The 27,189-nt window shown below is 37.9% G+C and overlaps 2 protein-coding genes across 2 annotated transcripts; both read left to right on the top strand.

Annotated features, from left to right (window-relative positions):
- The first annotated feature begins 4,544 nt into the window (after positions 1 to 4,544).
- On the top strand, positions 4,545 to 6,302 carry si:dkey-251i10.2 (Reeler domain-containing protein). Its single transcript, XM_012882316.3, has 5 exons — positions 4,545 to 4,731; positions 4,879 to 4,991; positions 5,208 to 5,317; positions 5,458 to 5,522; positions 5,614 to 6,302. The coding sequence occupies exons 1-5, from the start codon at positions 4,545 to 4,547 to the stop codon at positions 5,721 to 5,723; spliced, it is 585 nt and encodes a 194-aa protein (XP_012737770.2). The 3' UTR covers positions 5,724 to 6,302.
- A 7,197-nt stretch (positions 6,303 to 13,499) lies between these two features.
- Positions 13,500 to 25,676, top strand: LOC105939948 (melanopsin-A). The gene is made up of 9 exons (XM_012882335.3): positions 13,500 to 14,327; positions 19,966 to 20,099; positions 20,204 to 20,407; positions 21,260 to 21,431; positions 21,586 to 21,747; positions 22,895 to 23,002; positions 24,385 to 24,556; positions 24,783 to 24,929; positions 25,033 to 25,676. The coding sequence occupies exons 1-9, from the start codon at positions 14,161 to 14,163 to the stop codon at positions 25,438 to 25,440; spliced, it is 1,674 nt and encodes a 557-aa protein (XP_012737789.2). The 5' UTR covers positions 13,500 to 14,160; the 3' UTR covers positions 25,441 to 25,676.
- The last annotated feature ends 1,513 nt before the right edge of the window (positions 25,677 to 27,189 follow it).

The following is a 27,189-nucleotide window of genomic DNA, read 5'->3' as shown; positions in this document are numbered from 1 at the left end:
TAGATGACATCTTAAATTTAAAGTAATTGTTGTCAATATTTTCTTTAAAATCATTTGCAAACAATGCATTTCTGCTTTCAGAGTAGACTATTACAGTATTTCATAATCGTTGCTGTAAAATATATTCCTAAAAGTCCCCAAAGATTTCACACAAACAGTTGAAGTGGGACCAATATTTTGGACTTTCTTTCAGACCAGGCTATTTAGCCATGGTCACCCACATCATATCACAGTTTAAGGTTAAAGGTCACATTACAGGATTTTCCCAGATGTGCCAAAATCAATACCAAAGAACAGAAGTAATGGGTTAAGGTTTGATTTCATTGACCCATGTAATACTGTGTGTTCCCATTTCATTAATGCAGTTATTAAAACCGTTATATAACCCAAACTCTCAGTGATTAATTTGGAGGTCAGTATTGACTGCAACACAGAAGCAGTTTATTTTATCATGAACATTAGGACATCATGCTGGTCTAATATAGAACACATTTGGGAGGTTTGAACGTGAATTTCACTTACAGCTGAAGTCAAATATTTACATACACTGAGTAACAGGCAATTTTCTCTTGCTGTCCGATATTAAAACAGACAAAACTTTCTCTTTTGGTCAGCTGGGATTGCCAAAATTATTTCTATTTGCTGAATGCAAGAATTACGAGAGACGTTTTTCATGAATTTGTTTTAAGTCAAAGGTTTACATACATTCCCCTGCTGGGAAAGCCCAGATGATGATGTCATTGCTTTATAAGGTTGTAATAGGCTGATTCAAAACACCTGAGATAAAATGGAGGCACACCTGTGGATGTATTTTTTTAACACTATTGTGGCAGTAGTAGGGAGGGGTGCCAACAGAGAGGGGGAATAGCCCTCGCCATGGGCCGGGATGTCCATGGCGAGGGCTAAAGCCTCTGTATATAGGTGGCTCACACTACCCCAGCCTCACAGGCATGCCCCTGTGGATGTATTTTAAGTCAACATTTCAAACACACTGTTTCCCTGTGTGACATCAGGGAAAAAAATCTAAAGAAATCAGGCATGATATGAGGAAGAGAACTAGAGAGCCTCCAAAACTTTGGTCCTTTCTTGGGTACAAACTCCAGATGCCTGAAGGTGCCCCCATTGGAACGTCCTGCCATCATACCCTTCAGGGAGAAGACGGATTCCATGTCTGATAAACATTTTTTTTTTATGAAGAGTGTGGGTACTGGTAGCAGAGCAAAGGCAAACGATATTGCTAAGATGCTTATGCCATTGTCCAGTGAAACAAGTCCTGTAGAAGAATGGGCTAGAGGCCACTCAGTGTGGAAGAAGCCATCGCTCCAAAAACAACAAAGACAAACGGATTCTGATTTGCCAATGCGCAAAGCAACAAGGACCCTCATTTTTGGAGGAATCCTGTAGGCTGATGAAACCTTGGCCACAATAACTGTAATAAAATTTGAAGGAAAAATGGACAAAGTTTTAAGCCTGAGAAAACCATTTCAACTGTGGGGAGCAATTTTTTTTGAAGTGGCATGAGGGTTTTGAAGAAATAATGAACAACTACAAAGATTACTTCTTAGCGTCTTGGTTCTGTTATTAGCACATATAAATGTTTCTTTCATTCGTCATATTTGTCTTAGTACACTGACAAGTAAGGCAGCGTTTTCTTGTGTTTTCAGAATGACTCGTTCCTTTTTTCTGTACTCCTTAAAAATTAAGTTTTAAAATGCAAGACATTTTTGAAAGCTGTGAAACAATCCTAAAAAGAGAGCGCCTTAACACATAATCACAGGACTATTTCTGTGCATGGAAAATTAATTTGTCTGTTTGCCGCCCCAGAAATGGTTCTGTAATCAAATGGAGCAAAACACAATCTCATAACATAAGAATGAGAAAGCAAAAATATTAACCAATACATATTTCTCTTCATATTAAGGTTTGGTTTACAGAATCCTTAGTATTGCATTTCTTAAACAGGAGAGATCCATCCATCCATCTATCCATGCTCATCCATGTAGGGTTACCGGGACTGGTGCCTATCTTTGGGTCATTGAATGAGAGGTGGGGGGGGGGGGGGCATACAGAGGCATACAGGGGAAACAATGAGGTCTCTACACAATCTTTCCTTGTGAATTAAGAGAGACTATTTAACATAATATGCATATTGTTGGACTGTGGTTGGATCGGAGAATCCCAGAGAGAACTGGCCGAGAATAAATGTTAAATGAGGTTTTTATATAAAACGTAAAAAATAATTACTTCATGAGCATTAGTGTTTCTTAAGTGGGAACAATATTTAGAAATTGTAAAACAGTCAACTCTAATCAAAAATACTGAAATAAATTTGTGAGGAATATATGAAATATTTCTGGATAGTAAGAACTTTCTGCTTAGCTGCTCATTCATGAGAGGTTAATAGACAGAGTTTGACCTTTATTAGTTCTTGGAACGTGGATAAATGGATTTTTGGTACAGCACAGCCTCAAACCAAGTTGTCATGTGATAGCCCACACAAGCGTGGGTATTTATATAAATGTGTGTGTCTGAAACTGATTTTACACTATTTAAATGATCTCTTTCCAAAACTCACAGTAGTTGTCAGCTGACAATTGCAAAAATAGTGATAAGAGCTCAATTATTTTTTTAATAATAGCATTTATGTTTAATAAGACATTAATTAGAAAATTGTTTGTATAAGGACATGAATGAGACAGGGGTGAGGTGTGCTGGAGGTGTGAGTTCAAGATGGATGTAGGAGCCGCAAGGTTACATGGAACAGAAATAAGGAAGGTGGAGGATTTTAAGTACTTAGGTTCAGCAGTACAGACCAACGCTGAGTGTGGAAAAAAGGTGAAGAAATGTGCCCAAACAGGTTGAAACGGGTGGAAAAAGTGTCAGATGTGTTGTCCGATAAAAGAGTATTCACGAGAATGAAAGGAAACATATTGAAGACGGTGGTGAGACCAGCGATGTATAGTTTTGTGACAGAGGTCCTCAAGAAGAGAAAGAGGGGAGACCTGGAGGTAGCAGAGATGAAGATGTCAAGATTCTCTTTGACAGTGATGACAATGAAAAGGATGAGGAATGAGTACATCAGAGCGACAGCTCATGTTACAGTTTTTTGGAGATAAAGCCAGAGAGGCCAGAATGAGATGTTTTGGACATGTATAGAGGATGTATTGTGAGAACATCGGTAGAAGGATTTTGAGGCCGGAACTGCCAGGCAGGAAGCCTGGAAGAAGACCACAGATGAGATTTATGGATGGAGTGTAAGAAGACGTGAAGGTGGTTGGTGAGAGAGAAGAAGATGCTGTTAGATAGAGACGATCACTATGATGGCCCCTAAAAAGGAAATACTGAGAGAAAAAGTAGACAAAAAAACACTAGCAGTGATGTAATTACATATCATGTCAATAGATGTCATTTTGCCAAAATACAACACGGTTATCAAATGGAAAAGGTCATTCAAAACAAACAATGTTTTGATACAAACATTGTAGTATATATAAAAAAAATCATTCAGGCATTTGAATGCTCAAATGTTTAATATCAAAATGGGTTAGTAAAGTATGATATTATTAAAGTTATACAAATGTTTCTTACTAGAGCATTCATTCCTGGCTTAAAATGCATTACTATTTGGCTAAAACTAATCTAAATCATTTACTTTCCAAACACCTATGTGTATGTGACACAAATCTATTTAAAAACACCTCCTTAAAAGGTATATTTTGGTCTTACATAGTTAAAGTTACCTGTGTGAAAGAGCTCCTTTGATCAGTAAGATCTTCTGCCTGGTTATTCCTTGGCACAAGTGATTTGTAATCAATGCAGGGCCAGGTTTGGTTCTTTGTTTGGATCACAATTTGGTGCCATACTGAGAATTTAGATAAAACAGTTGGGAAAATTTTATGTTATGACAAATGTCCTTTGTATGATATTTTGTTTACTCATAAAACTTGCTATTTTAGATCTCTGTTAACTGTTGTTAAATTACTACAAACCGTATGAGTATATCCAGCAGGATTCCTAGTCCTCTGTTTATGGAGTCCATGAATGGGTGAAGTCATGACAGTTTCTTTTAAAATACCATGCTACTGTGAATCTATGAGTTAAAACCCGAAGCAGAAAATACATTTTAGTTGTTTTTTTGTTCTTTCTTTTTTTGGCATCATCCTGAAAGCTGCTTAACAGACACTATAATACATTATAAATAAAAAAATCCTAGGCAACCAGACAAGACATGTGCTGCTTGGGGTAATTTTTTTTCTGAAATATTATTTCCCCAATATTATTGTTTACATGAAACGTGTGCAGGGTTTTTTTCACGGTATCAGTCTATGGGGTTATGTGTGCTCAGGAGTGGAAGAAGAGATCTTTGTTTCCTGATCAAAAGCATTTATATCACATCTTTCTTTTTAAGAAATCCTAAAAGCAGTCAAAAATCACATTTCATGGTTGCGTCATCTTCAGAGATAATGCTGTGGTCGCATGACTCAGCAGATGGAGTTTATAAAAAATCCTCTAGGGTCTCAACACTCTTCAGACATTCTAAGGCGATGTTGCTGCTCGGTTTGATAACCCTGCAAGTGCTCTGTTTAGTGCACTGCTACCCCAATGGTGCTCCTACCGGTGCCTGTGAGGATATGATGCCTAAGCATGCAGGAGTTGTCCCTCAGCCATCACCAGCTCCATACAGCATTCTCACCAACACCAAGAGGTATCAGGCTGGAATGCCAGTTACAGGTAAGATGGCTTATGCTCCAATAAGAAAGGAATACAGAAATCATTAAATGTGTCATTCTCATTCAGGGTGTCATTGCAAGGTGGCCTCAGTAAAACTATAAGCATGTTTGGTTTAGGTAACTTCTGTTTTGGTATTCTCCCCTGCAGTCACTATTATTGGACCACAATACAGAGGGGTGCTTCTGGAAGCCCGAACCGAAGGTTTCAATGATGCCTACGGGACCTGGAAACTCCCTCCTCCAGACACCAAATTTCTCCAGGTGCCTTCAACTTTCAAATCAAAGCTAAATCAAAGGAAATGTCATCTGCTTAAACTCAGCTTTAAACTGCTGCAGTTTTTGTTGTTGTCGTAATTTACATTGTGATTTATGTTGGGATGGTATTCACACATGTTCTAAATTAACTGTAGAAAATATTTAATATGATGAAGATTGACAGCGATTTTTCTTTAACTTTTAAATTTGTTATGCACACAGTGCTCAGGGAATCCAGAAGGTGCTGTAACTCATGCCAACACCAACCTGAAGGGTAACACCACGGTCTACACCTGGATACCACACGACACTGTGAAACCCATATATTTTATGTAAAGTCATTTTTTGTGTTTTGTATATTTTCAGGCCCTTGTAAAGCTTTTTCTCTCTCAATAAAACCTTTTGTTTGTGTACCTCATTTTTCTTGTACATGTCTCGGCGTTTTTACAGTATTATTTATTTTCTTCTTCAGGGCCACAGTGGCTCAGCAGCGGACAGTCTACTGGCTAAATGTGAGGTCCAACATCCTGACCAACGGTAGGTACAGTACACCAGATTGTGAAATCAAAATGAATGCATACTTGTTTGTCACCATATCTTATGATTTTTTTATTTTTTTTTATTTTAGAGAACGTGGGTGGTCTTAAGCTGGCAACAGATGCAAGTGCAGGAATGGCTGAAGAAAAACCTCTCCTTCTCTTTGTGATATGCTTTTTGGTGTTACAGATTTTGGGGTAAAAACCCTTGACTGTTCCTGGCTGTTTTAATGGATTACAATAATAAAAAAAGTAGTTTTGACCATTGATTATTTGACATCCAAAAATTCTTGCAGCTCTGTGTTACATGAATCAAGCATATTTGTTTCTTGTTTTATGAGATTTGCTCTGAACACAAATCATCATGATTGTTATGTCAAACTGACATTATTGTACCAATAATTTATAGCAAACATAAAGCTATTATTTATTTGAAAAGGACATACAGGAAAAAAAGAGAGAAAATATAGATTGACAGGCAAAAAGTGGGTTATGTGTGACATGCAAAAACCTAACTGCGGTGGTTTGTTATTGACTCAATTTCATTTCAAGTATTGAAGAGCTTGTAATGACCTGCTTTTTCCACATGGTTTGATCTCTAACCTAGATTCCTGGCATGTTGATGAATAGAAACGCTAAAGAGGCTTAAAACTTGCATCACATGTGTCTTTTGAAGCTCAACATCCCACATTATCTGTCAGGTCACTGTTTATGGTCGTTCTATGCACTTGAAACTGGATGAGAAAACATATATAATTAAATTTACCTATATTCTGCAAAACATGTGTTCCTTTTTTATTTAATTAATTGTAAATTGTAAGTCTCTTACCTAAAGTAGTAATAGCAGTTAGAGTGGTTTTAGTTTTTAAACATTTATTGGGGCATTTTAAGTGTGTTGTGCAGTGTCACATTAGGCAGGACAAAAGCACAGACAGGAGTTCTGAAGCCACACGATGAGTTAAAGGAGAGTTTAATAAGAAAGCTGAGCAAATTTACAGAATGTACATGAGGAGAGCTATACATGGAACAAAGGCAAAGCAACCCAAGGATACAGCAAGAAACAATTAAAACCAGGGAGCTTAAATACAGAGGTGGTGTGATAAGTGCCTAGTTCGCACAAAGGTGAACATTATATTTTCGTAAACGATTAAGAAAAATTGTGCATCCACACGAGAAGATACAGTACCGCTGAAAACACTGTAGTAGGTATGCCGGGTCTATTGGTGACACAGTGACACAGCTACAGAAGCACGCAAAAAAAAAAAACCCGGGCACACACAAACAAGTCATGTGAAGTAAAAACAGCAACTGTCTTCCTCGCTGTTCTCTGAGGTGGCTCCAAAAGCATATGGTTGATGTGGTTTTCTGTAGCAAGTTGGAGCTTATGGTTGTAGAACAGGAGCAGTAGATTCAGCTGTAACATAACAAGCCCAGTATTTGCCTTAACATGAGTGCAACACTGAACAGTGCCATGTTTGTTCCTATTTGTGAGAGTGAGGCGCATGCAGAGTTACAGAGAGAAGTGAAGCTACAAGCTAATTGCTTCAGAAAAGACGTTTATACGTGTACACATGACAATATTAAACCAATGTTTTGAACATTAAAAAAAAATACTCTTTTTAATCTTCCAAAATGCCGGTTCCATGTGGGTGCAATGTCTAAATAACAAAATACCTTTGTGGATACACCTAATCCCGTCTCCGTGTGGACGGGGCCTGAGGGAAGTAAACTAATAAACAGAGAACACAGTGAAAACTGAACTTAGACACCAAAGGATCTCCAAATCAAAAGGGAAAAAGCCTAACACTAAAATTAGAAAACATACTAAAATGCACAGAGGAAAGAATAAGAGAAACAAGTATGAAATTAAACATAAAGGAATTAAGCTGGTGAAGATTCTCAGTCATCCAGGTCACGGTCATTCCAAAAAAAGTAAAAAACAAAACAACAAGTCCAGTTGTTTTGTTTTTTACTTTTTTTGGAATAAAGGAATTAACAATAAGCAATTTATTTAAAATAATGTCATTATTTTAGATAGAAATAACTAAAAAAATGGTGATGTGAAGAACTAGAGGTAATATTTCAGATGGACTATGGTGTGACATCACACTGCATCTCTCTGTGTTGTCTCCAGTCTCTAGTTCACATAGCTGGGCTTGCCGCGCGCGCGCGCGTGTGTGTGTGTGTGTGTGTGTGTGTGTGTGTGTGTGTGTGTGTGTGTGTGTACAACCATGTGAACACCTGCCACTCAGGCCTTAGCCCCTGCCTGCCCTAAAATGCCACTGTCAAAGAAGTGCAGCGTTGGAGCAACATGGCGGAGACCACCCCCAACAGATCCCCCCAAATATTCTCTTGCTTACAATATTATAAAGTTATGAGCTATTTACTTCATCACTTAAAATGTTCCCCCAAAATGTGATGCTGTTTTGCTGTGTTTTTATCCTTTTCAAATATGTGCATACAAGATGAAGCGTGAGAAGGGAAAGGAAGGTCTGGGTGGCAGCTGGAGTGAGGGTAGAGAGAGGCACAGCTTGCCACACATCTTGTTTTGGTCTACAGACAGTGCTCAGGCTGCTCCTATTGGTGAAACGTTGCTTATTGCTGCTTTAAAAATGACGAACAACAGAGGAATAAATTGAATATGAATATTTGTTCCTTGAAAGTAAACAGAGATAAGTCTCTCCGTTGGAGACCCTTTTTGCCTAAGTATTTAAAAACAACAACCCTAGAGGGAGGGAGGTGTACAAACACACCTCAGGCCGGAACTGCTACAGATTAAAGAGTCATTAGTGAGGCACAAAGAGACCGCCACTGTTGTTTCTCAGCATTGACTTTATCTGGTAAGAAATGGTTCTCTTTTACCAATAATTATCTCTGTCAGGATTGTTTTTTCTTTGTGTCTTTTCCAAATGGAAGCAAAAATATTTCACAGGGGGTTCTGCTGATCTGTTGTAGCCCTTCGATACATTACATGTGTAGCATTAGCTTGAGGAGACATTTCAAGGCCAGAAGGTATATTGCTGTGTGAAAACTAAGTGTAGACAGACTTGTAGAGTTAGTTATGACAGTTACTGTAATGCAGCCAAATCTCTATATCACAGGAACTGAAATGAGACTTCTATAACTATGAGACTTCTATAACTACTCTGAATATAAAGTAGCCTTCCACAAGTGAGAAGGCTGACACCCTTGAACATCTGGGTTACAATGGTGATCAGAAGCAGAGCAGAAATTATGACATCTAAGATGAATCCTGTGAGAATTTTATTTTTTTAAATCAGATTTTTGTTGTCTCAAGCAAACTTTCACCACTGTGGTGAATTACAGGCAGACTCGGGTCATCATAGAGCCTCTTTAAGGGTGCCAGTTTGTTAAGTCTCAAAGTATTGACTTTTTCTTTCTCATCGGATAAATCCCCTGAAACTTTTTTACAATATTAACTTACATTTAAGCTGAGACATTGCTATCACTGTTTTTTGTCTTGGATAGCCATTATTTAATTCTAGGCAACAGACACCTTACAAACTCTTTGATGCCTACTTTGTTGACAGTCGATGCTTCTTTACGTCTCTGTCTAGTGAAATATTGATTTTTCAAGAGGCTTATAGCCCTGCGGTTGTCAGAAAGCACCCAACAGTCAATTATAATTAGTATCTTTCCTTTGCGTGCTGGTTATTTATTTAACAGGGATTCAAGCCCATGCAGAGCACCAGCTAGTTCAATAGTAAATGACTCATTGACATGTGGAACACTGAACCACAGTGTTGAGGTCATGCACTTTACGTCCCAAACCACTGATGCCTTTATTCATAATGACAAAGTATATGGTGCACTGAAACAGAAAAAAGCCACATGACACGATCAGAAGAATGCAGACCATCCTGAGCATTGTACCACAACAGATCGAAGGAAAAGAGAATATTTTCATTCACTTAGACTTAGACATCTTTATTTGTCATTTTGTATGTACAGAGTGCATACAGAACGAAATTTCGTTGCATACGGCTTGTAATTAAAAGTAAATAATTGTATTTATAAAAACACTTTAGAAATGTATGAGTACTGTAAAGAAAGTAAAACAATTTGACACACTCAACATATTGAGGTAATACTTTGAATTATTTTATCCATCGCTTTCATTTTTTTGCAGAGCTTTCATTGAAAAAGGTATGAGCTTTCAATAACAGCACCCTGCTGGTTATTTTTAAGCTTCTTTTCAAGACCCAGAAGATTTAATCCCTTTTAGCCAGAAAATATGTTTTTCTCTACAGTTTCTACATAAAACTGGTGATGTATCAAATGACATTCCTACAGCTTTACATATAAGTCTAGTGTTTATGCAATTACTGTTATATCGCAAAATATAATAAAATGGATTTTAATATTTTTTTTATGGAAGCTTAGACATCAACAGCACACGGCTGGTTTAAAAACTATTAGCCAAAGAGATTCCAGCTTACTTATTTTGTTGATAAATCTTTCTAATTTAGATATAAAGCTCTACAGTGCTTGGCCTGGTCTTTTTTCACTTTATGCTTTTGTTCAATGTGGATTTTGTTGGATGCAAATGTGTCCCATAGTTAGAGAGCATAGGAAAAATGTGTTTTACTATGCTGATGAAACTAAGTTATATTTATCAAGAAACACTGATGAATCTATTAAAAAATCACTTAAATTAAAATGTCTGAACTACTTTTAATTTCCTATCACTAACCTGTGGCAAAACAGTCTTTTCAGCAGTATTGTGACAAACATTAGATAAATAAAACCACTAGCAAATTGATCATCTGTGGAGATTCCGATATTGACCTATTAAGTCAAAATAAACACAAACTTACAGAAGAGTTTTTGAATCTAATGTACAGCAGGGAATTATACTCAAAAATTACTAGACCTAGCAGGGTTACTGCTCGTAGGCAAGGCCAGGCAAGGCAAGGCAAGGCAAGGCAAGGCAAGGCAAGGCAAGGCAAGGCAAGGCAAGGCAGGGCAAGTTTATTTATGTAGCACTTTTCAGCAACAAGACAATTAAAAGTGCTGTACATGACCAGAAAAACATTACAGAGGGAAATGTTACATAGGAAAAGAAAACATAACCTTAACAAAGGAATAAGCTAAGTAAATTCTTGACTAGACTTCTTCAGTTTCACTGTAACAAGCTTCATCAATGACATTCAAAGGTTAATTGTTTCTATAGTGTAACATTAATAGGCAATACATTTACTAATGACAGAAATGTAATGCTCAGGCTACAGATAACCCGATATTCAATCCAAATACTGTATTGCGCTCAAAAGGTGTATTTAAAGAATAAAACAATAAACAAAAGCTAGGTGCAGACAGCAGGCTGCTTACAGCAGAAGATGATGAGCTGAATATGCTGGAGGCAGAGATCTGGGGCCTCATTTATAAAGCTTGCGTATGCACAAAATGGGCCATGCCGCCTGCATACGTCAGTTTCCATGCAAAAGTTGGGATCTGTAAAAAAACACTTGACAGGAAAATGTTTGGTCCTAACGACAACTCTGACCCATGCTTACTCTCATTTTGTTGATGGGAAACTGGCAATGCAGATGGTAAAGTGGTCAATTGCAGCCACACTGCATGATGATTCCTCAAAGACATTCAATTTCCCTCCATATCAGACTTTAATCATAGATCAACTTTATCATAAGGATTCAAAATAGTAAATGGCCTGTACTTGTATAGTGCCCTATTAAATCCAGAGGACTCCAAAGCGCTTTACACTACATTTAGTCAATCACCCATTCACGTACATACTCACATGCTGACAGTGGTGAGCTACATTTTGTAGCCTCAACCGCCCTGGGGCAGGCTGACAGAAACAAGGCTGCCAAGCATTTGCTCCACCAGGCCCTCTGACCACCAGCAACAGGCAGAGCGGGTGAAGTCTCTTGCCCAGGGTCACAACGACTGAGACTGTCGGAGCGAACTCCCTAGCTTCTGCAACACTTAAAACCCCAGTGTTAGTCATGCTTGCACGGGTGATAGATAGCGATACATAAGGACCTTTCGAATAAATAAATAAATGCCCATAAGCAAACTTAAAGGTAGAGTGGATAATTTTTCCGGAAATGTAGGCAAGAAATGCCCTGGTCACTTTTTTAAGGATAGGCTTAAAAAGCAACCTGCAGTTTGCACAGATTTCTTTCTATCTAAAATATTGAAATTTTGCTTATTGCTACTTTAAGCTGTTATGCCGTGAATAGTGTGAAATCTCTGTTGATTATACAAACAATTTTTAAATTATTCTTTCTTTCACTTTTTTATTTTCCAAACATGTTTGAAATAAACTAACATTGTATTTATTTTCCCCCAGTCATCTCAATAAACTGTCACACATCAGCTTTCATTCCTTTAAATCTCACTGGTAACATTTCACAGATCCTGGGCTTCTTCTTTCTTTGACAGACATTTATTTACTGATTGGTCAGAAATAGATTGTTTTTAGTAGAATTTGAATATGATTGAATTGGACCATTTTAATGTAAATATAACACAAGTGAGATCCAAATAAACTGTTATGAATCCAACCTAAATAAGATTTGAATTAGGCCTGTGTATGTGTGTGTGTGTGTGTGCTTTTTATCTCGGATGGCGTGAGATTACATTTTTTATCATTTGGCGCTATAAATGGAGTAAAACTAATCTGAGCAGCACATCTCACGTAATGCCAAGTTGCAACAGGTGTATTGATGCATAATTCCCAGCTGACACACAAACATAAACGCAGCAGCTGTGACAGGCTCAGTGAAAGTGGCAACATTAATCCCCAAACATACATCTGTCCATCTACTTTGTGGTAAGTAGTGCACAAGGTTCCACAAGTGCATAAACAAAATGATATGGTGCATCAAACCACACACACGCACACCCAAAAAAAAATGACACACTGCACATTTACAGGCAGAATAAATGTGAGTTCTTTTTCAAGACAGACCAAATACTCATCCACATGCATGAACACTGTTCAGATTAAGGCTTCTTCTTGCTTGAGGGGTTTAGTTGACATCTCTCTCTGAACTCTGCATTCTTCGTCTCCCTTCATCTCCATTTATTAAAAATGTCCAGCACCATAAAAAGCAATGACCGCCCGACGGGCTCTTTTGACCCTTGTCCAGCCGACAGTTGTGCAACCAATATTTGAGAACAGCTCGCTCGTGTCAGAAAGTGAGCCCAAAGAAACTCCAGATATTGTCTTAGAAATAAAATGTTCTATTTTACAATTAAATAGGATCAATGTGAACATGTAGACGTGCACGTCATCTATGGCACATATTGTGTTGAATGACTGCACATAAATCTAATGAGATGGGGGGGTGGGGGGGTTCAATTTGTATGGAATATGTCTGGAAAACAGATGTTTTTATGTTAACAATAAATATGCAACATGAGCTCAGGTCGTATTTTAAAAACATAGCTATTATAGTTTATTTATAGCTTCTCGGAGACAGGTAGTTCATCTCCAAATCAATCTGCTTAACAATATGAGAAAAAGGTTTCCGCTCGTCACAAAAACGATCATTACTTTACTAAATTAGTGTTTCTACCTCAACAGCTACATTTAATCGACTATGAACTTTTAAAAAAATTAAATTAAAGGCTTTTTCGTTTGAACTAGCTTTTTATTGAGTATTTATTTCATTGTATTATTTGTATTGTGTGCTATTTTATCTTCTTTTATCTGCACCATTTCAATAGTTAATTTATTTTGTTCTATTTTATTGGTTTTCTTTGCAGTGCTTTTGGGATGGTTTTGTCTGTGAAAGGCGCTCAAAAAGACTGATGATTCTGAGCACTATCCCACGTTCCACCCCATCACCAGCCAATGTGAATTTCAAATAATATCATGCCATTATAAAAATCTTTCTGAGCCGAAGTGGCTGTTGACAGTTTTTGTGAACAACATGTCAGTTATGTAAGAATGTGGTAGTTAAAGGGTTAGAGCTCAGGGCTCGGCTATATTACATGACAGCGGGGGTGGGAGGCAGAGTGATGTGCGAAAGACAGAGTGAACTGCATCCCAGAGCAACATGGGACAGTGAAGGAGATGGAAAGATAGAAAGAGATGAGAGGTTGGAGCATGGAATACAACTGGTGGTGATGGCTGAAGAGGTTGCCGGCAAATGCTGAGCGGACTGACAGTGACATTGTGGAGCGAGGGTGGGATTTATTGTGCCGGAACGACATAATCATTTCAATTCTCCCAGTAATAACAGGAAATACTTGAGAACCACAGGTGGAAGATCGGCTTTGGAACTACGGCGCAAAAAGAGAATGAAAAAGTGGACGCTGAAGATTTGGAGAGCATCTGGACATCATTTCACGTTTGGTAGCCAATATAGTGCAGAAAACCGTGCTCACTTTTCTATCTAAGACTCAGTTACATTTGCAATTTTTTTTGAAAGTGCTGCGCAGATTAATTAGCATGAGAACAATGTGTGGGATCTAAAAAAAATAATTGATAAAGTTAAATTCAAAAACCTGTGACATCAAGATGCTATACATCACCACCGATGGTACAGTAATGGAGGCTCGACACTGGCAGAAAGGATGGGATTACCAGTCGGTACAACTAATGCATACCGCCAGGTTGGAAATCCTGCCAAGATGTTTGAATCATGTGGCCCACTGACAGCATGGAGCCGGCGATAGCACCCAGCAAGAGAAGCTTGTTCAGCAAGGTGGATGTGCCCGACCACGCTCACTATGTCTTCGCTGTCTTTGTCTTTGTTATTGGGGCACTCGGCATCACTGGGAACGCCCTGGTTATGTTTGCTTTCTACAGGTGAGTCTGACATACTTTTTAAAAGGTTAATTTTATTTTAAGCATTCCAAAAGCAAAGTTTTAATCCACTTATATAGCCCTTGGACTTTTGCTATGTGAGCTGTCCTTGTAAAAAAGTACAACAGCGGTCTGGGAGCCCATATCTGAGAAGTATATTAAACTAGGGTGGCTCTATTATTGCTATGACACAAAACAACAATAAATGTGAGAGGACTGGCGGCGTAAATTAATCTAAATTTGAGATAGAAGATCAAAAGGAAAAAGATATATTTTTATTCAGTTCATAAGTTAATGTCCCACAATAGGATAATGTGTGCCTCACAGTGATTAAAAAAAAAGCTAATCTAATCTAAAGTTATTTCTAAAGCAACATAGAAGGAACTTATCAAAAAGGCTAAAATAAAATAAAAATAAAATCAGATAAGCATTTCATAGTTCTTGATGATATGGCATATTGAAGTAAAAAAAAGTGATATATTCAGTCAAAGAGACAAAAAACCAGCAGCCAATGAGAAAACATGCAATATGCATGATTGTACAGCAACATCTTGGAGTAGCTAAGGCATGCGCACAGGTACCTTAGCATCTGAGAGACTAGTGATAATCAGATAAGAAAATTATAAATTTATGTACAAAGCAATTGCAGCAGAACTGCTTAATCTTACTCTCATGAGCTTTATTTAATTTCCCCAAAGGTAATTGGTTCAAATATTTATGCAAGCTGTCATCAAGGATGTTGTGCCATACGCAAAATAAGAAAGCAATAAACCTTTCAACTCATTACCTTTGTGGATATCTAAATTTTCTTAGCATGAGCAAACCTGGCTTCCCTCTAACAGCAACATTTTACACAGCAAAGTATCACAGGTTACAGTGTTATTTCCTAAATGCATAAACTAATTGAAAATGTGCATTTTACCATGAACCCAACGCATACAAACATCTGTAACTGGCCGTTAAATGTACTCCGTCCATCAGGTTAGGCCAGATTTAGGGGACTTCTTTCAAATCTAATACGTCATTTGGAGAGATGAGTCATTCTGGAGGTTAAAGTTAAGACTTCTGTTGGAAGTCCTGGAGGGAGAACATGTGTTACGTGCCATATAATCTGGAGAAACTATGACTTCTCATTTGTGCCACTGATGTTAAATGTTCCACAGAAACTGGGTCAGTGTGTGTGTCTGTGTGTGGGGTTGTACATTTGTGTGCGTTCTGGGGATTGTCAGGAGCGCTCAGATTGCATCTGTCTATCAACAAAGATTAGATGGTTTCTCCATTTCGTTGCGCAGACAATTTGAGTTCTAGCAATCAGAAATGTGTATGTTGTGATCACTTCTTCGAAAGATATTCACTGTACAACCAATTTCTTGCTTATAAATAGGGACATTTTTATGGTTTTACATGATGGCAGATTCTTGCACAGAAAAGGAATTGGTAATGGATGAATTTTCTTATAGATACCTATGTAGTTTACCAACAGAGAAGCACACAAAGGAAAACAAAAGCGCGCATCTTAACACATTCAAGATGCCTGATCCTAATTCCACACTATTTAGTTCTAACTGGAGATCAGTAAATTCAAACTAGGATTCAGGTTAAGTGCTTTAATTAGTGAATGGCTCAAAAAGCAAACTGTCAATGTTACGCTTATTTCTACCAACTTAAAGGAGCAATGAGTAAAGGCTGGTTCACACAGCTACATTTTAAAATTGTCGGCTGATAAAAAATCAGAAATATAACTGGTTTGCTCGTACAGTGTGTGCTGTCTGGTCACACGACAAGCACAACATACCACATACGAACAGATTTCACTCAAATCCTGCAAAACCTTTTGAGATTAAATGTGAGTTTAGAATAAATAAACATGGATGACGAGGAAGAATAATGGGGATAGATTGTGGATTAATTTTGACAGAGAAAAAAACACTAAAGAAGGCAATGGATCAAAGAGGGAAGGCAGCGTGAAAAGGAGCTCTGTGCTTGCGACACAATGATATAGAGGTGAGTTGTCTGTTTTTTTTTCTCGGAGTTTCCCTCACCTTGCTTTCTGATTGGCTACACATCACATTCAACAGGCGCTGTGCTTGTTTGTCGTCGGCAGGACACCACACAGAGTAGGATATCGGGGCCTAGACAATTCAAGTTGTTAGATATTCCTGGTGTGAGGTGTACACACGCGGCAGGAATATCGCTTAAGATTATCTTAAGAGCCATTCCGATGCATGTCGGAAGGGGATGATGAAACCTAGTGTTTCAAATCAGAAAAATACACAAACTTTTCGGAGAGTGTCGTGCAGGTTGCCAAGTCAAGAGTGACGAGGACATGGCACGGCTGAATTTGAGACGTAGAGTGAAGACTGTTCAGCCAAAGTAAGTTGTTATTGTTGAATAAACAGCTTGCCCACAAAGACAAGGAAATCCACAAAGAGCTAACAGTCTGCCATTGACAACAGCCTATGTCGTTTCCTCAACCGTGCTGCTGTGAAACGCAGCCAAATACATGCCCCACTAACCCCACTAAATCTTTACTTACACAGGATGGGTACATGCTGTTGTATTCTATTCTATTTCTGGTCCGCTTCTCTTACTGGCCTCCATGTTTGCAGGCTTCTGCTCTTTTGCCAACATAAAATGCCAAATGCTGCGCTCTGTCTCGAGAACCCTGGGAACTCTCACATGATTGGCTAGTGAACCTGGAAGTAAACACAGGCTACACACTGCACCGAAGTAGTTCCGCACCGTACCTGTAATTTTGAAAGGAGAAAAACTTGACTAAGGTCTAGTCCACATGTAGCCGGGTATCTGAGTAAACGGATACATTTTTTTATGCGTTTATGTCTTTCATACACACCTAAATGGCGTTTTGCTGCGCTGACCTCACATGTGTTTGCCATTGTTATAGACTTGTCCATAGTGGAGTAAAAAAATTATGTCAAAGAAGTGCTGATTTCTATGTTGTTTTTGTGATTGACTGTTAACAGTGTGTGTCTAGTCAATGTTAAACTGGACAAATTCACTAACCTATGGTATCTCTGGGTCATTTATTTCTACTGAGGTTACCTCTACAATTTCCTGTCTTTGCCTCTGTATTGAGACTTCAAAGTAAAAGCAGAATTGGAACATTTTAAGCATTAAAGGTAGTTCAGATGCTTTTATTTATTTATTTATTTTTTTACAAGCCCAGTTGCACCAATATGTTGAAATAATTCTTGAATGTCAGCTGTTTTACACAGACACAATGCTACTTAAAATCTTTTTTATTTTGAAGGACTCTACTGTATCTGACTTACTGCCCCCAATGCATCTGGCACATTTAAAACAATGGTCAGTGGTGAATTTAGACAGGTTTATGTGGATGAAAACAATGTGGGGGAGATATTCCTTTTCATAAATTCCCGGCTGCGTGTGTACAAAGCCTAAGACGTTGTTGATGGAGAGGACCGATTGTATATAGGAAATGTTACTTCCATCCTGGGTGACAAATGAGATCAATTTTACAGTAAGTTTCTTAGTTATTGCTCCTTTAACAGTACTAATTTCATCACAATCTTTTTAATACTTCGAACCCCCACCAAACAAGTATTAATACTCAAACAGGAAGATTAGCCAGAATTAAAAATAATTTTAGGTCTTTTAATTTTTCTTTTAAAACAGTGTCTTGAAATGATAAGAGGCTGGCCACTCCTTTTCTGGGCCTGTTTTTCATTTTCAAAAAGAAGGTGTTAGGTTCAGATGACTATAGCAACCTGAATTTAGGATAACCTTGTTAGAAGATGTGGAAAAACATAACTTTTCATTCACCAAAGAGATAAATGTATTATTTGGTTGTCACACAAGGCAGACACTGTCAACCGCCTGGAGAACAAGCATGAAAAAAACACATCTCAGAATTTCTCAGATAAAATATTTTTAATACTCATCTGCACCAAGTTTTTTTTAATTCAGCATTTCAAAAAAAAATTCTACCACTTGTTTCTGTGGTGTTGGATTATTTGCCATTTAACTGCTCAGTTTTAATTTTGTTTAGTTACACGGATAAGAGCGATGACCTAATTTGACAACATCTCTTATTATGCAACGAGTTTTGCTGATAAAGTGGGCAGTCTATATGTGATTCAGAGATTCATTTGATGCTTGTTTTACATCCTTATAGCATTTTAGTGTTGGCAGAATGAACTGATTTGTTAAAATTGGAAAGCAAAATCCTGCACCTCTTTTAAATATATTTGCTACTTTAAAAAACAATAGGTTGCAGCAGCTAATGTGATTTTGCTATATCTATATAGCTATTAGGGTTGTAAATTAACAGTTGCTAAACTGTGTAAGCCACTGAGGAAAAATTGTCATTGTACATACAGTACACAGGAAGGGTAAACACTTCTCCTGGGCAGGGATTGCAGGTCACATTATCAAGCAGCAGAGCAGCCCTAAAGAGCTGATCCAAGAACTCCTCTTCAAGGAGGAGGAATAATGCCAACGCGGAAAAGGTTCCCCGTGGATATTCAGTCAGACAAGTGATGTAACTCTTTACTTCACCTGAGGCAGTTTATGAAAAATGTCCACCCTCAAACGGTATGAGTGACTGATGGTGGAAGATACACTGGCTAATTCGACATGTTCTGTCGTATTTGGAAATTTTGGAGTTTCATTTACAGCTATTTCTGGTTAGAGTTGCATTATGTGAAATGATTGTAGTTTGGGCCACCTAAAATATCCACATGTAAGAAAGTAGTCTCCACATTTTTATGACATGTGAAAAAGACAATTTAGAATCTCCTGTAAATCTCTGCTGTCTGAGATGGGATTCATCACCCAGTTAAATATAACAGAGGAGAAAATTGCGATCACTAACAAATCACTCTAAAACTTATTTACCTCACTTATTTACCTCTTTACCTTGGGGGTGAATACAATTATTAAGGCTAGATTTCTTCTCCCTTCAAACAAAGCATGTTATATTTTTATGTGTCACAAAACTATCTGTTTAAAAATACAAACTTAAACATAAAAATTGTTTACATCCTCACTGTTTTTTTTGCACAGTTTTTTTTCATTTGATGTAAATAGTCTGTTGCTGCTTTTTATGCACAACTATACACATTTATTTTGTACATTTCTTAAATTAACCTGCATATAAAAAAATCCTAGTATGCTAGTCATAATAACTATACAGTTTTGTTTTTCTTATGGTGCTTCCTATCTAAGGAAACTCAGCAGATTGACAAGCAGTCCTCCTGGAAGAGCGTAGAGCCAAAGAATTATGGTGTTTTTCATTTCTTTTTATACTTTGCCATTGTGGGTATTTGCACGCTCCCATTTTTCTTTAATTGTGCTGCTGGTATATCTGAATTTCTCCACTGTGGGACATTAAAGGGTATTTAAATTCTGTTCTAAATGCTACCCTTTGACTGAAAAATCACTACTGCTTCATTGAAAACACAGCCCATCAAATTGAAATTTTTTTTAAATGTTTCATGGATTCATTAGGATGTAATCATTGCACAGTTACCAATATGTTCATAAAAATCTAACAAATAACCAGAGCCCTTTATACAAAATCACCAAAATATTCTGATTGATGAATGTTATCTTAGAAATGACTCTACTCAAAGGTGTGTACTTTTTCCTATTTGCATAGCAACAAAAAGCTGCGTAAGCTGCCTAACTACTTCATCATGAACTTGGCGGTGAGCGACTTCCTCATGGCTTTCACACAGTCTCCCATCTTCTTCATCAACTGCCTCTACAAAGAATGGATGTTTGGAGACATGGGTGAGTCTCATTTTTATCTAGAAAAAAAACACTTTCTCTTTAAATTGAACTGTTTGATGGTTTATTTATCCATCTATGTTTTTTGCTGTGTTCATTTATTGTAGGATGTAAGATCTATGCTTTCTGTGGTGCCCTTTTTGGCATTTCTTCCATGATAAACCTTCTGGCCATCTCGATTGAACGGTATCTGGTGATCACCAAACCACTGCAGACCATGCATTGGAGCTCCAAACGGAGAACAATTTTTGCCATCTTTCTCATCTGGTTTTATTCTTTGGCTTGGAGTCTGGCTCCTCTTGTTGGCTGGAGTAAGTTTCTCAACACTGCTGTTACAGAACTGTGTATCTGTTTCAAATGAATAGGAAAATGCACAGCTATAAGAAAATATCACCTTTCCATACATTTGATATTGTAACACAATTTGATTATCAGCTATGCCAGGCTGACACACATTATTTGGACATATAGCAACATTCACATTATAAAATGTACATAACTGCTACACAAATGTTGGGTAAAGGACCCACTAACCCTAACCCACTAATAATATTATTTCTCTTGCTACTCTATGCTGACACTCTGTCTGCTCTAATGAAAGTCCCTCTACTAACTAAAACCTTAAACTGACAGCCGGCAGACTTATTTTCTTATCAATTCCCCACTTGAAGGCACCAATAGAACATTTAACCTTCATTCCCAGAAGGTATGTTAACTCTGGAAGATGGAAAAACGTCACAGCAAAAGTAAAATACAAATTTCTGACCCTCAAACACTAAATTTTACCACCTTCATCACAGTACATATACACGATCCACAACTAAGGTGCATCAAAATTAATATACACAAATCCAAACTGTAATAGGATCTTATATTCCTCAGAAAGTGTTTAATTTCTTCTTATTTATACACAATTACCATAACCGTCCTCCCAGGACAAAAGAAATCATCAAATTCTAAAAACTGACTAAGTGGTATTTAAAATACTCTATTAATAATTAATTGACTTAAGACTATCAGTACACATGCATGAATACTTGGTCAAACAAACCCTCAGAAAATGGTCGCATCCGCCAGATGGTTATTCACCCACCACCAACACAATCAGATCGATCTGGCTTTCTTTAAACCTTCATATATCTGATGCTCTTCTATCCCTCTAGGCTCCTATATCCCAGAGGGCCTGATGACATCTTGCACATGGGATTATGTTACATATACAGCAGCTAACAGAAGCTACACCATGATGCTCTGCTGTTTTGTCTTCTTTATCCCACTTGGAATCATCTTTTACTGCTATCTTCGAATGTTTCTTTCTATACGAAAGACTGGAAGGTACTTTAACCTAAATATGTTTGCACATGTGCATATACCTTAAATGTGTTATCAACGTGTTGGTAAAAATGCAGCATTTACATGCATTACCTAAAATCTGTCGCTGGCTCTCGGATTTCATTTACCTGCGTTCTTTATCCTGCTTCATTTACAGGGAGGTTGAGCGTTTGGGCACTCAGGTCAGAAAAAGCACTCTTATCCAACAGAAGTCCATCAGGAGTGAGTGGAAACTGGCAAAGATCGCCTTTGTTGTCATTGTGGTGTATGTACTCTCCTGGTCACCGTACGCCTGTGTCACATTGATTTCCTGGGCTGGGTAAGATCTATTTATGGATGTTTTTTTTTTTAAGTTGGGTTCTGTACTGCATGAATTTGTCACAACTGTCAAGCAAGGTTATGTTATTTAAGATCACACATAGCAAAAGTAATACACACGATAAGTTTGAGAGCAAAGGCAGCAACTGAATAATGTAGAACTTCATGTTGCACTGCAATTTCTGAGAATACTTATACCATAAAAAAACAATAAGAGTTTAAGTAATCTTTTTTCTTTTTTAGCTAGGACTTCAAATTACAGTGCAAGAGATTTTCCAATAATTCCTGCTTGCATTAGAGGAAGAAATCTTCAATCCAATATATAATCCCCAACATTATAAGACTGTCATCAAGTCACGTGTGTTGAACATCTTGAATTTGTTATCATTGCACACAGAGACTGTTCTTTCAAGTTAGATGCGTCTCACTGGTCACACTGATGAAGGAGGGGGCAAAAATTCCATATAGTGGTATATATTTTTTAAACCGCTAATGTGGCTGAGGTGTTGTGGTTCAAGAATGCATTAAAAAAATCTTTTTCAGAGATTACAAAGGTCCATTGTCAGAGACAATGGATTTTGCAAAAAGAGTTGTTTTTCTGGGAATGAGGGTGATTTATGGAATTGTTTTTTGATGAGTCATTATATGGTATTGTCTCACTAGGAAGCTAAGTACCTCATGATAACGATGATACATAACATATGTTGAAGTTGAGGATTCTGTTCATTTGTCCTCCTGTAATCTTATTGTAACCTTCAGTAAGCCTCTTGTACCTTTGGCCATACACTGGATTAAAATGAAGTTACGTCAGTCTGAAATCACATCTTTTTTTCTTATTTTTCTCTTGGGGGCAGTAGCCTATGCATGCAAGCACACAAACACATCTAAGCACATGAGCAAACATCAGATGGATTTAACCAACCGTCCCTACCAGATGGCAAAAGTTAATCTCCAACAAAACATGACCCCTTATAATGTCACAAAGCACAGAAATGAGAGCTCACTTTGAGTTTTGATGTGATATTGCGTTTTTCATGAAACAAGCAAAGCAAACAACTGCAGAGAACTGAATGAACAACTATGCTTGGTGCTTTACCAAGGGAGAGTTTTAAGTGCCTTTTTTCCCCACCTTTTTTTGTCTCATCCAGTCATGCCAACATATTGTCTCCATACTCCAAGGCTGTCCCTGCAGTCATTGCAAAGGCCTCCACAATCTATAACCCAATTATCTACGCCATCATACACAACAAATACAGGTAACGAACAATCCATTTTTTTTTTGACTACCCATTTTTATTCTTGGTTTTAAAGAATTATCAAAACTTTCCCACTCTCACTCCGGAAGGGTTAGAAACCAGAAATTGCATGAAAATTCAGTATGTGGCATTAAATCAGGCATTAAATAAGACAAATCTTTCCCAGTTTTAAGTCTGTTGGGATTGACAAAATGTATTTTATTTGTTAGATATTAGAAAAAAAATGAGATACTTTTTCTAACTGTTTGTCTTGGGTTAAATGTTTTGGGTGTCCATGTATGAGCTTCTTAGAATAGTCTGCAGGAATTTTGGAGCATTCCTCCTTCAGAACTGCTGTAACTAAATACGGTTTGTAGGCCTCTTTGCTTTTACACACGTTTTCGCCTCTGCTTTAAAATTTTCTTGGGACTTTGATTTATGGTGGCCTTTCTGAAATGCTACTACTTTGTCTTTGCAGTCCACTTTTTTGACTAATTATGATTCAAGTGATAGTCCATTTGTTAAACCCCTTTGCTTCCAAGCATTGTCCTACTGGCTGATGCAATTATTATGCTGATATCATGCCTGATTTCTTTTGAGTTTTCAATGAGGTTATACAAGTGTTTTTGTGGTGGCTCCTTAAAATACATCCACAGGTGGGACCGTATTTAACTCAAATGGTTTGAATTAGAAGCATTCAAAACCATTACATTAATAGTTAAGCTTTCCCAAATTGTTCAAAGGTATAGTAGTTTTTAATGGATGTAAACGTCTGAAAGTTAAAGTTTTAGAAACTCTCTCATTATTGTTCCATTTGGCAAATAGGACTCATTTTGGTAATCATGACTGACCCAAAATAGATTTTCTCACATGCTATGAGAAAGAGAGAGAGGGAGAGAGAGAGAGAGAGAGAGAGAGAGAGAGAGAGAGAGAGAGAGAGAGAGAGAGATTCACTGTATCTTTATATACTGTACTGTAATACCTAGTTTGAACTATTTGTATCTAAATTGCGAAGAGCTGCAGCTCTCTGAGAGTTTTAAAATCTTACTTGAAAAAATTTGTTAAACACTGCTCAGATATGTAATCGTAATTGTATGGCTGTGTATGCCAGTGAATAAGTCTCTGTATGTCTGTTTGCCTGTGTATTGTGATGAGAACAGCACTTGTAGTGTTAAATTTATTATTATTATTATTATTATTATTATTATTATTATTATTATTATTATTATTATTATTATTATTATTATTATTATTGTTGTTATTGTTGTATATGTTAAGGGACTGCAGATGCAAATTAGTTTGTGCTATAATCTGGTGCATGCTGACATTTGTGTTTGTGCTGTACATTGTCCCTTTTTAAATAAAGTTATTATTAAATTGCCATCTATTCTTAAACTCAACAGGATGACTCTGGCAGAAAAAGTGCCCTGTCTGTGGTTTTTGTTTCCGGCTCCCAGGAAGGAATGCCTGTCCTACTCCATCAGCGATTCCTCTCTCAGGGACTCCATCATCAGTAGACAGTCCAACACTTCCCGGACTCATTTCCTCAACGCTTTGCCCAACCGCATCGATATGGTAACTATCCACAGCCAAGCTCGAATATAGCCACATGGATTTCTATATTTACTCACATTTATGGATTTTATTCCATTTATTTTGAAAGAGCTATATGCATAACTTTCTGCCAGTGCTTTTCAGGGATTTTGATACCAAAACCTTCGTTCCTGATTAACAAATATACTTATTGATGAGATTTTGTCCTATTCTGTCACTTTTGGTATCTTCTTCTTTTTTTTACCAGGTATTGAAGGATGTGGAGCTGGAACATCTTCAGAGGAAGTCAGGAGACTCCTTCAAAAGCATGTCATCATACAGGCAGTCATACAGAGGCAGGTCCTATAAGAGGCCATCTGAGCAGAAGGTATTTAACAAGTACACACCAGCGAAGGTGAGATCATTCAGCTTAATTAGTGATTTCTTTGATCAGGATAATATTGCTTGAGCAAACTAAAAAATAACACATTTACGCTTTATTACGTCCATTTGTATAGCAACCACCTGCTATGAGTGACCCACTGAGGACCCACAACCATGACCTGGTTTCCAGCTCTCTGACCATCGCCACTCTGCCGTTACTTGTTCTCACCAGGAGGCGGAGTGAGAGTTTGACCGATGAGATTTTACACACATACAACGAGAAAAGTGACGTCAGAGATCGGCTAAACAGCCAGAAGAGCAGCTCTTTTGATTCCCTGAATCTCGGGAATAAACCCTTTGCTGATCCCAGGTCGCCTCAGAGCATTCCTCGCATAATTGTTATCAGTCCGACCTCTGAAAGCGGCATCATCAATCAAGATGGCGTCCGATTAGAAGACAGCATCGAGGCAATGGACAGCAACGTTTTTGTTAGTCTAAACTTCTCAACGGAAGTATTTGAGGCAGTGAAACTACTCTCTTGACCACATGGATATATACATGTTTAATTTTGGACTAAAAGACAATCAAATGGACAGAGGTCAAGTTCCTATCCTTTTTTCCCAGCGTGTTGAACTGTGATCTCTCCTTTGCCACCGAAACGGCAGAGCATAAGAAATTTGGGAAATTAAACAAAGTATACCGTTTCTTGTGTAAAGTTCTCTTTGGCTGGGAAAGATGTACCTATAAAGGGTTGCTGCATGTTTTCTCACAAAAAAAACCACAATAATGTTTTTCATAGCTTGAGACAGTATGTCACAGTTAATGTTTGTCTGGTGAATCGTGATGTGGATCGAAAAATCTTTGGAAAAGTCTTCTATTATTCATAAAATCTGACATTGCATTGAAATTAGTGGCAGGTAAGAAAAAGGGAGCTATAACAACGAAAGAGTTTTGTTCTGCTTTACCCCTTTAAATCAGAAAGGAACTGAAGGAAGGCACAGCAATAACATGCTGTAACCACGTGCTTAAGCGAAGATATTCAGTTTCATCTTGTTATACTAGTTTCCGTAGGCCACATGGACCAGGTTTAAACTGGCAACAGTTCAGCGGTGTAATGAAAAGCAAAGCCGTTCAAACCCTCAGGAAAGGTAGGATATCTCTCATAAAACCATGACATTTCTTTCTGTGCTCAACGCTCTGATACTACCCTGTAGCAGATGGGCAACTGGTGCAACTCGGCAAATTAGAATCCCATGAAGAACGTACCTTATTTCAGGAATTCAGTTCAAAATGAGAAAATGTGTCATAAAGGTTCTGCATGCATAAAGTTAGCCAGGTGGTGCTGGGGGTTTCTTCCTGTTAAAGGGGATCTCTGATTCTCCCTGCTGCCACAGTCATGCTCAGGATGAGGGACTGCTGCAAAAGATTAGAACATGATATAATGGCCTGTTCACAATTAGAATCTAAAACTAAGTAGGTAAACCATAACATTGTGATATAGAAGTGTTGGCCTACACGAGACTGTTGACACCCTCCTCAAGGAAGGTAAGTCCAAAAGTGTGTTTGTTAAAGAAGCTGGACGCTTACAGAGTTGTGTATCGAAGTATAATAACAGAAAGTTGTGTCGAAGGCAAAAGTGTAGAAAATTGTGAAACCCACTTGGATAACCACAGCTTTGAGAGGAAAGTGAAGCAAATCAAATTTAGTGGTTCGAAGCCTTCCTTTCAGATGAAACTTTCACATGGAAACCAAGGACCCCGTCTGGAGAAACAGTTGAGAGGTTTCTTTGGGCCCCATGAGAAGTTTCCAACGTCAGAGATGATTTAGAGAGCATGTGTCGTCCACTGGTGTTGGTCCAGCGTCTACTATCAAGTCCAATATCAGAGTAGCCATCTACCAGGAAGTTATGGAGCTCATTATGCTTTTCTCTGCGGACAAGCTTTATGCAGATGCTGACCTAACTTCCAGCAGGACTTGGCACTTTTCCCACAATAACAAAAAAGTACAAACTGACCATGTCATGACCCTGTTTGATTAGCCTACAAACTAGCCTGACTCAAACCCCACTTGGGATCTACGGAGTATTGTCACGGAGATGACAATACTGACACGGGATCTAATACTGCAGATGAGCTGAAGGCTGCTTTCAAAGCAACCCAGGTTTTCTCAACACCTCAGCGGAACCACAGGCTGGTTACCACGCTGCACTGATGCATTAATTCATGCAGAAGGAGCAACAAGCAAGCGTTGAGTACATATATGGGGCAGGTGTCTATCTCCAGTATTTTTTG

Source organism: Fundulus heteroclitus, chromosome 12 (genome assembly GCF_011125445.2).
Source record: "Fundulus heteroclitus isolate FHET01 chromosome 12, MU-UCD_Fhet_4.1, whole genome shotgun sequence".
NCBI lineage: Eukaryota > Metazoa > Chordata > Actinopteri > Cyprinodontiformes > Fundulidae > Fundulus > Fundulus heteroclitus.
The sequence above is the reverse complement of the archived record's forward strand: the minus strand, read 5'-3'. Positions and strand labels throughout refer to the sequence as shown.

Excerpts from the sequence above, each read along its gene's own strand:
- si:dkey-251i10.2 (XM_012882316.3), top strand. The coding sequence starts at position 4,545 with ATGTTGCTGCTCGGTTTGATAACCCTGCAAGTGCTCTGTTTAGTGCAC. Across the intron at positions 5,318-5,457 it reads GTGAAACCCATATATTTTAT|GGCCACAGTGGCTCAGCAGC; the intron begins GTAAAGTCATTT and ends TTTCTTCTTCAG. Across the intron at positions 5,523-5,613 it reads GTCCAACATCCTGACCAACG|AGAACGTGGGTGGTCTTAAG; the intron begins GTAGGTACAGTA and ends TTTTTATTTTAG.
- LOC105939948 (XM_012882335.3), top strand. The coding sequence starts at position 14,161 with ATGTGGCCCACTGACAGCATGGAGCCGGCGATAGCACCCAGCAAGAGA. Across the intron at positions 20,100-20,203 it reads ATGGATGTTTGGAGACATGG|GATGTAAGATCTATGCTTTC; the intron begins GTGAGTCTCATT and ends CATTTATTGTAG. Across the intron at positions 24,557-24,782 it reads TGCCCAACCGCATCGATATG|GTATTGAAGGATGTGGAGCT; the intron begins GTAACTATCCAC and ends TTTTTTTACCAG.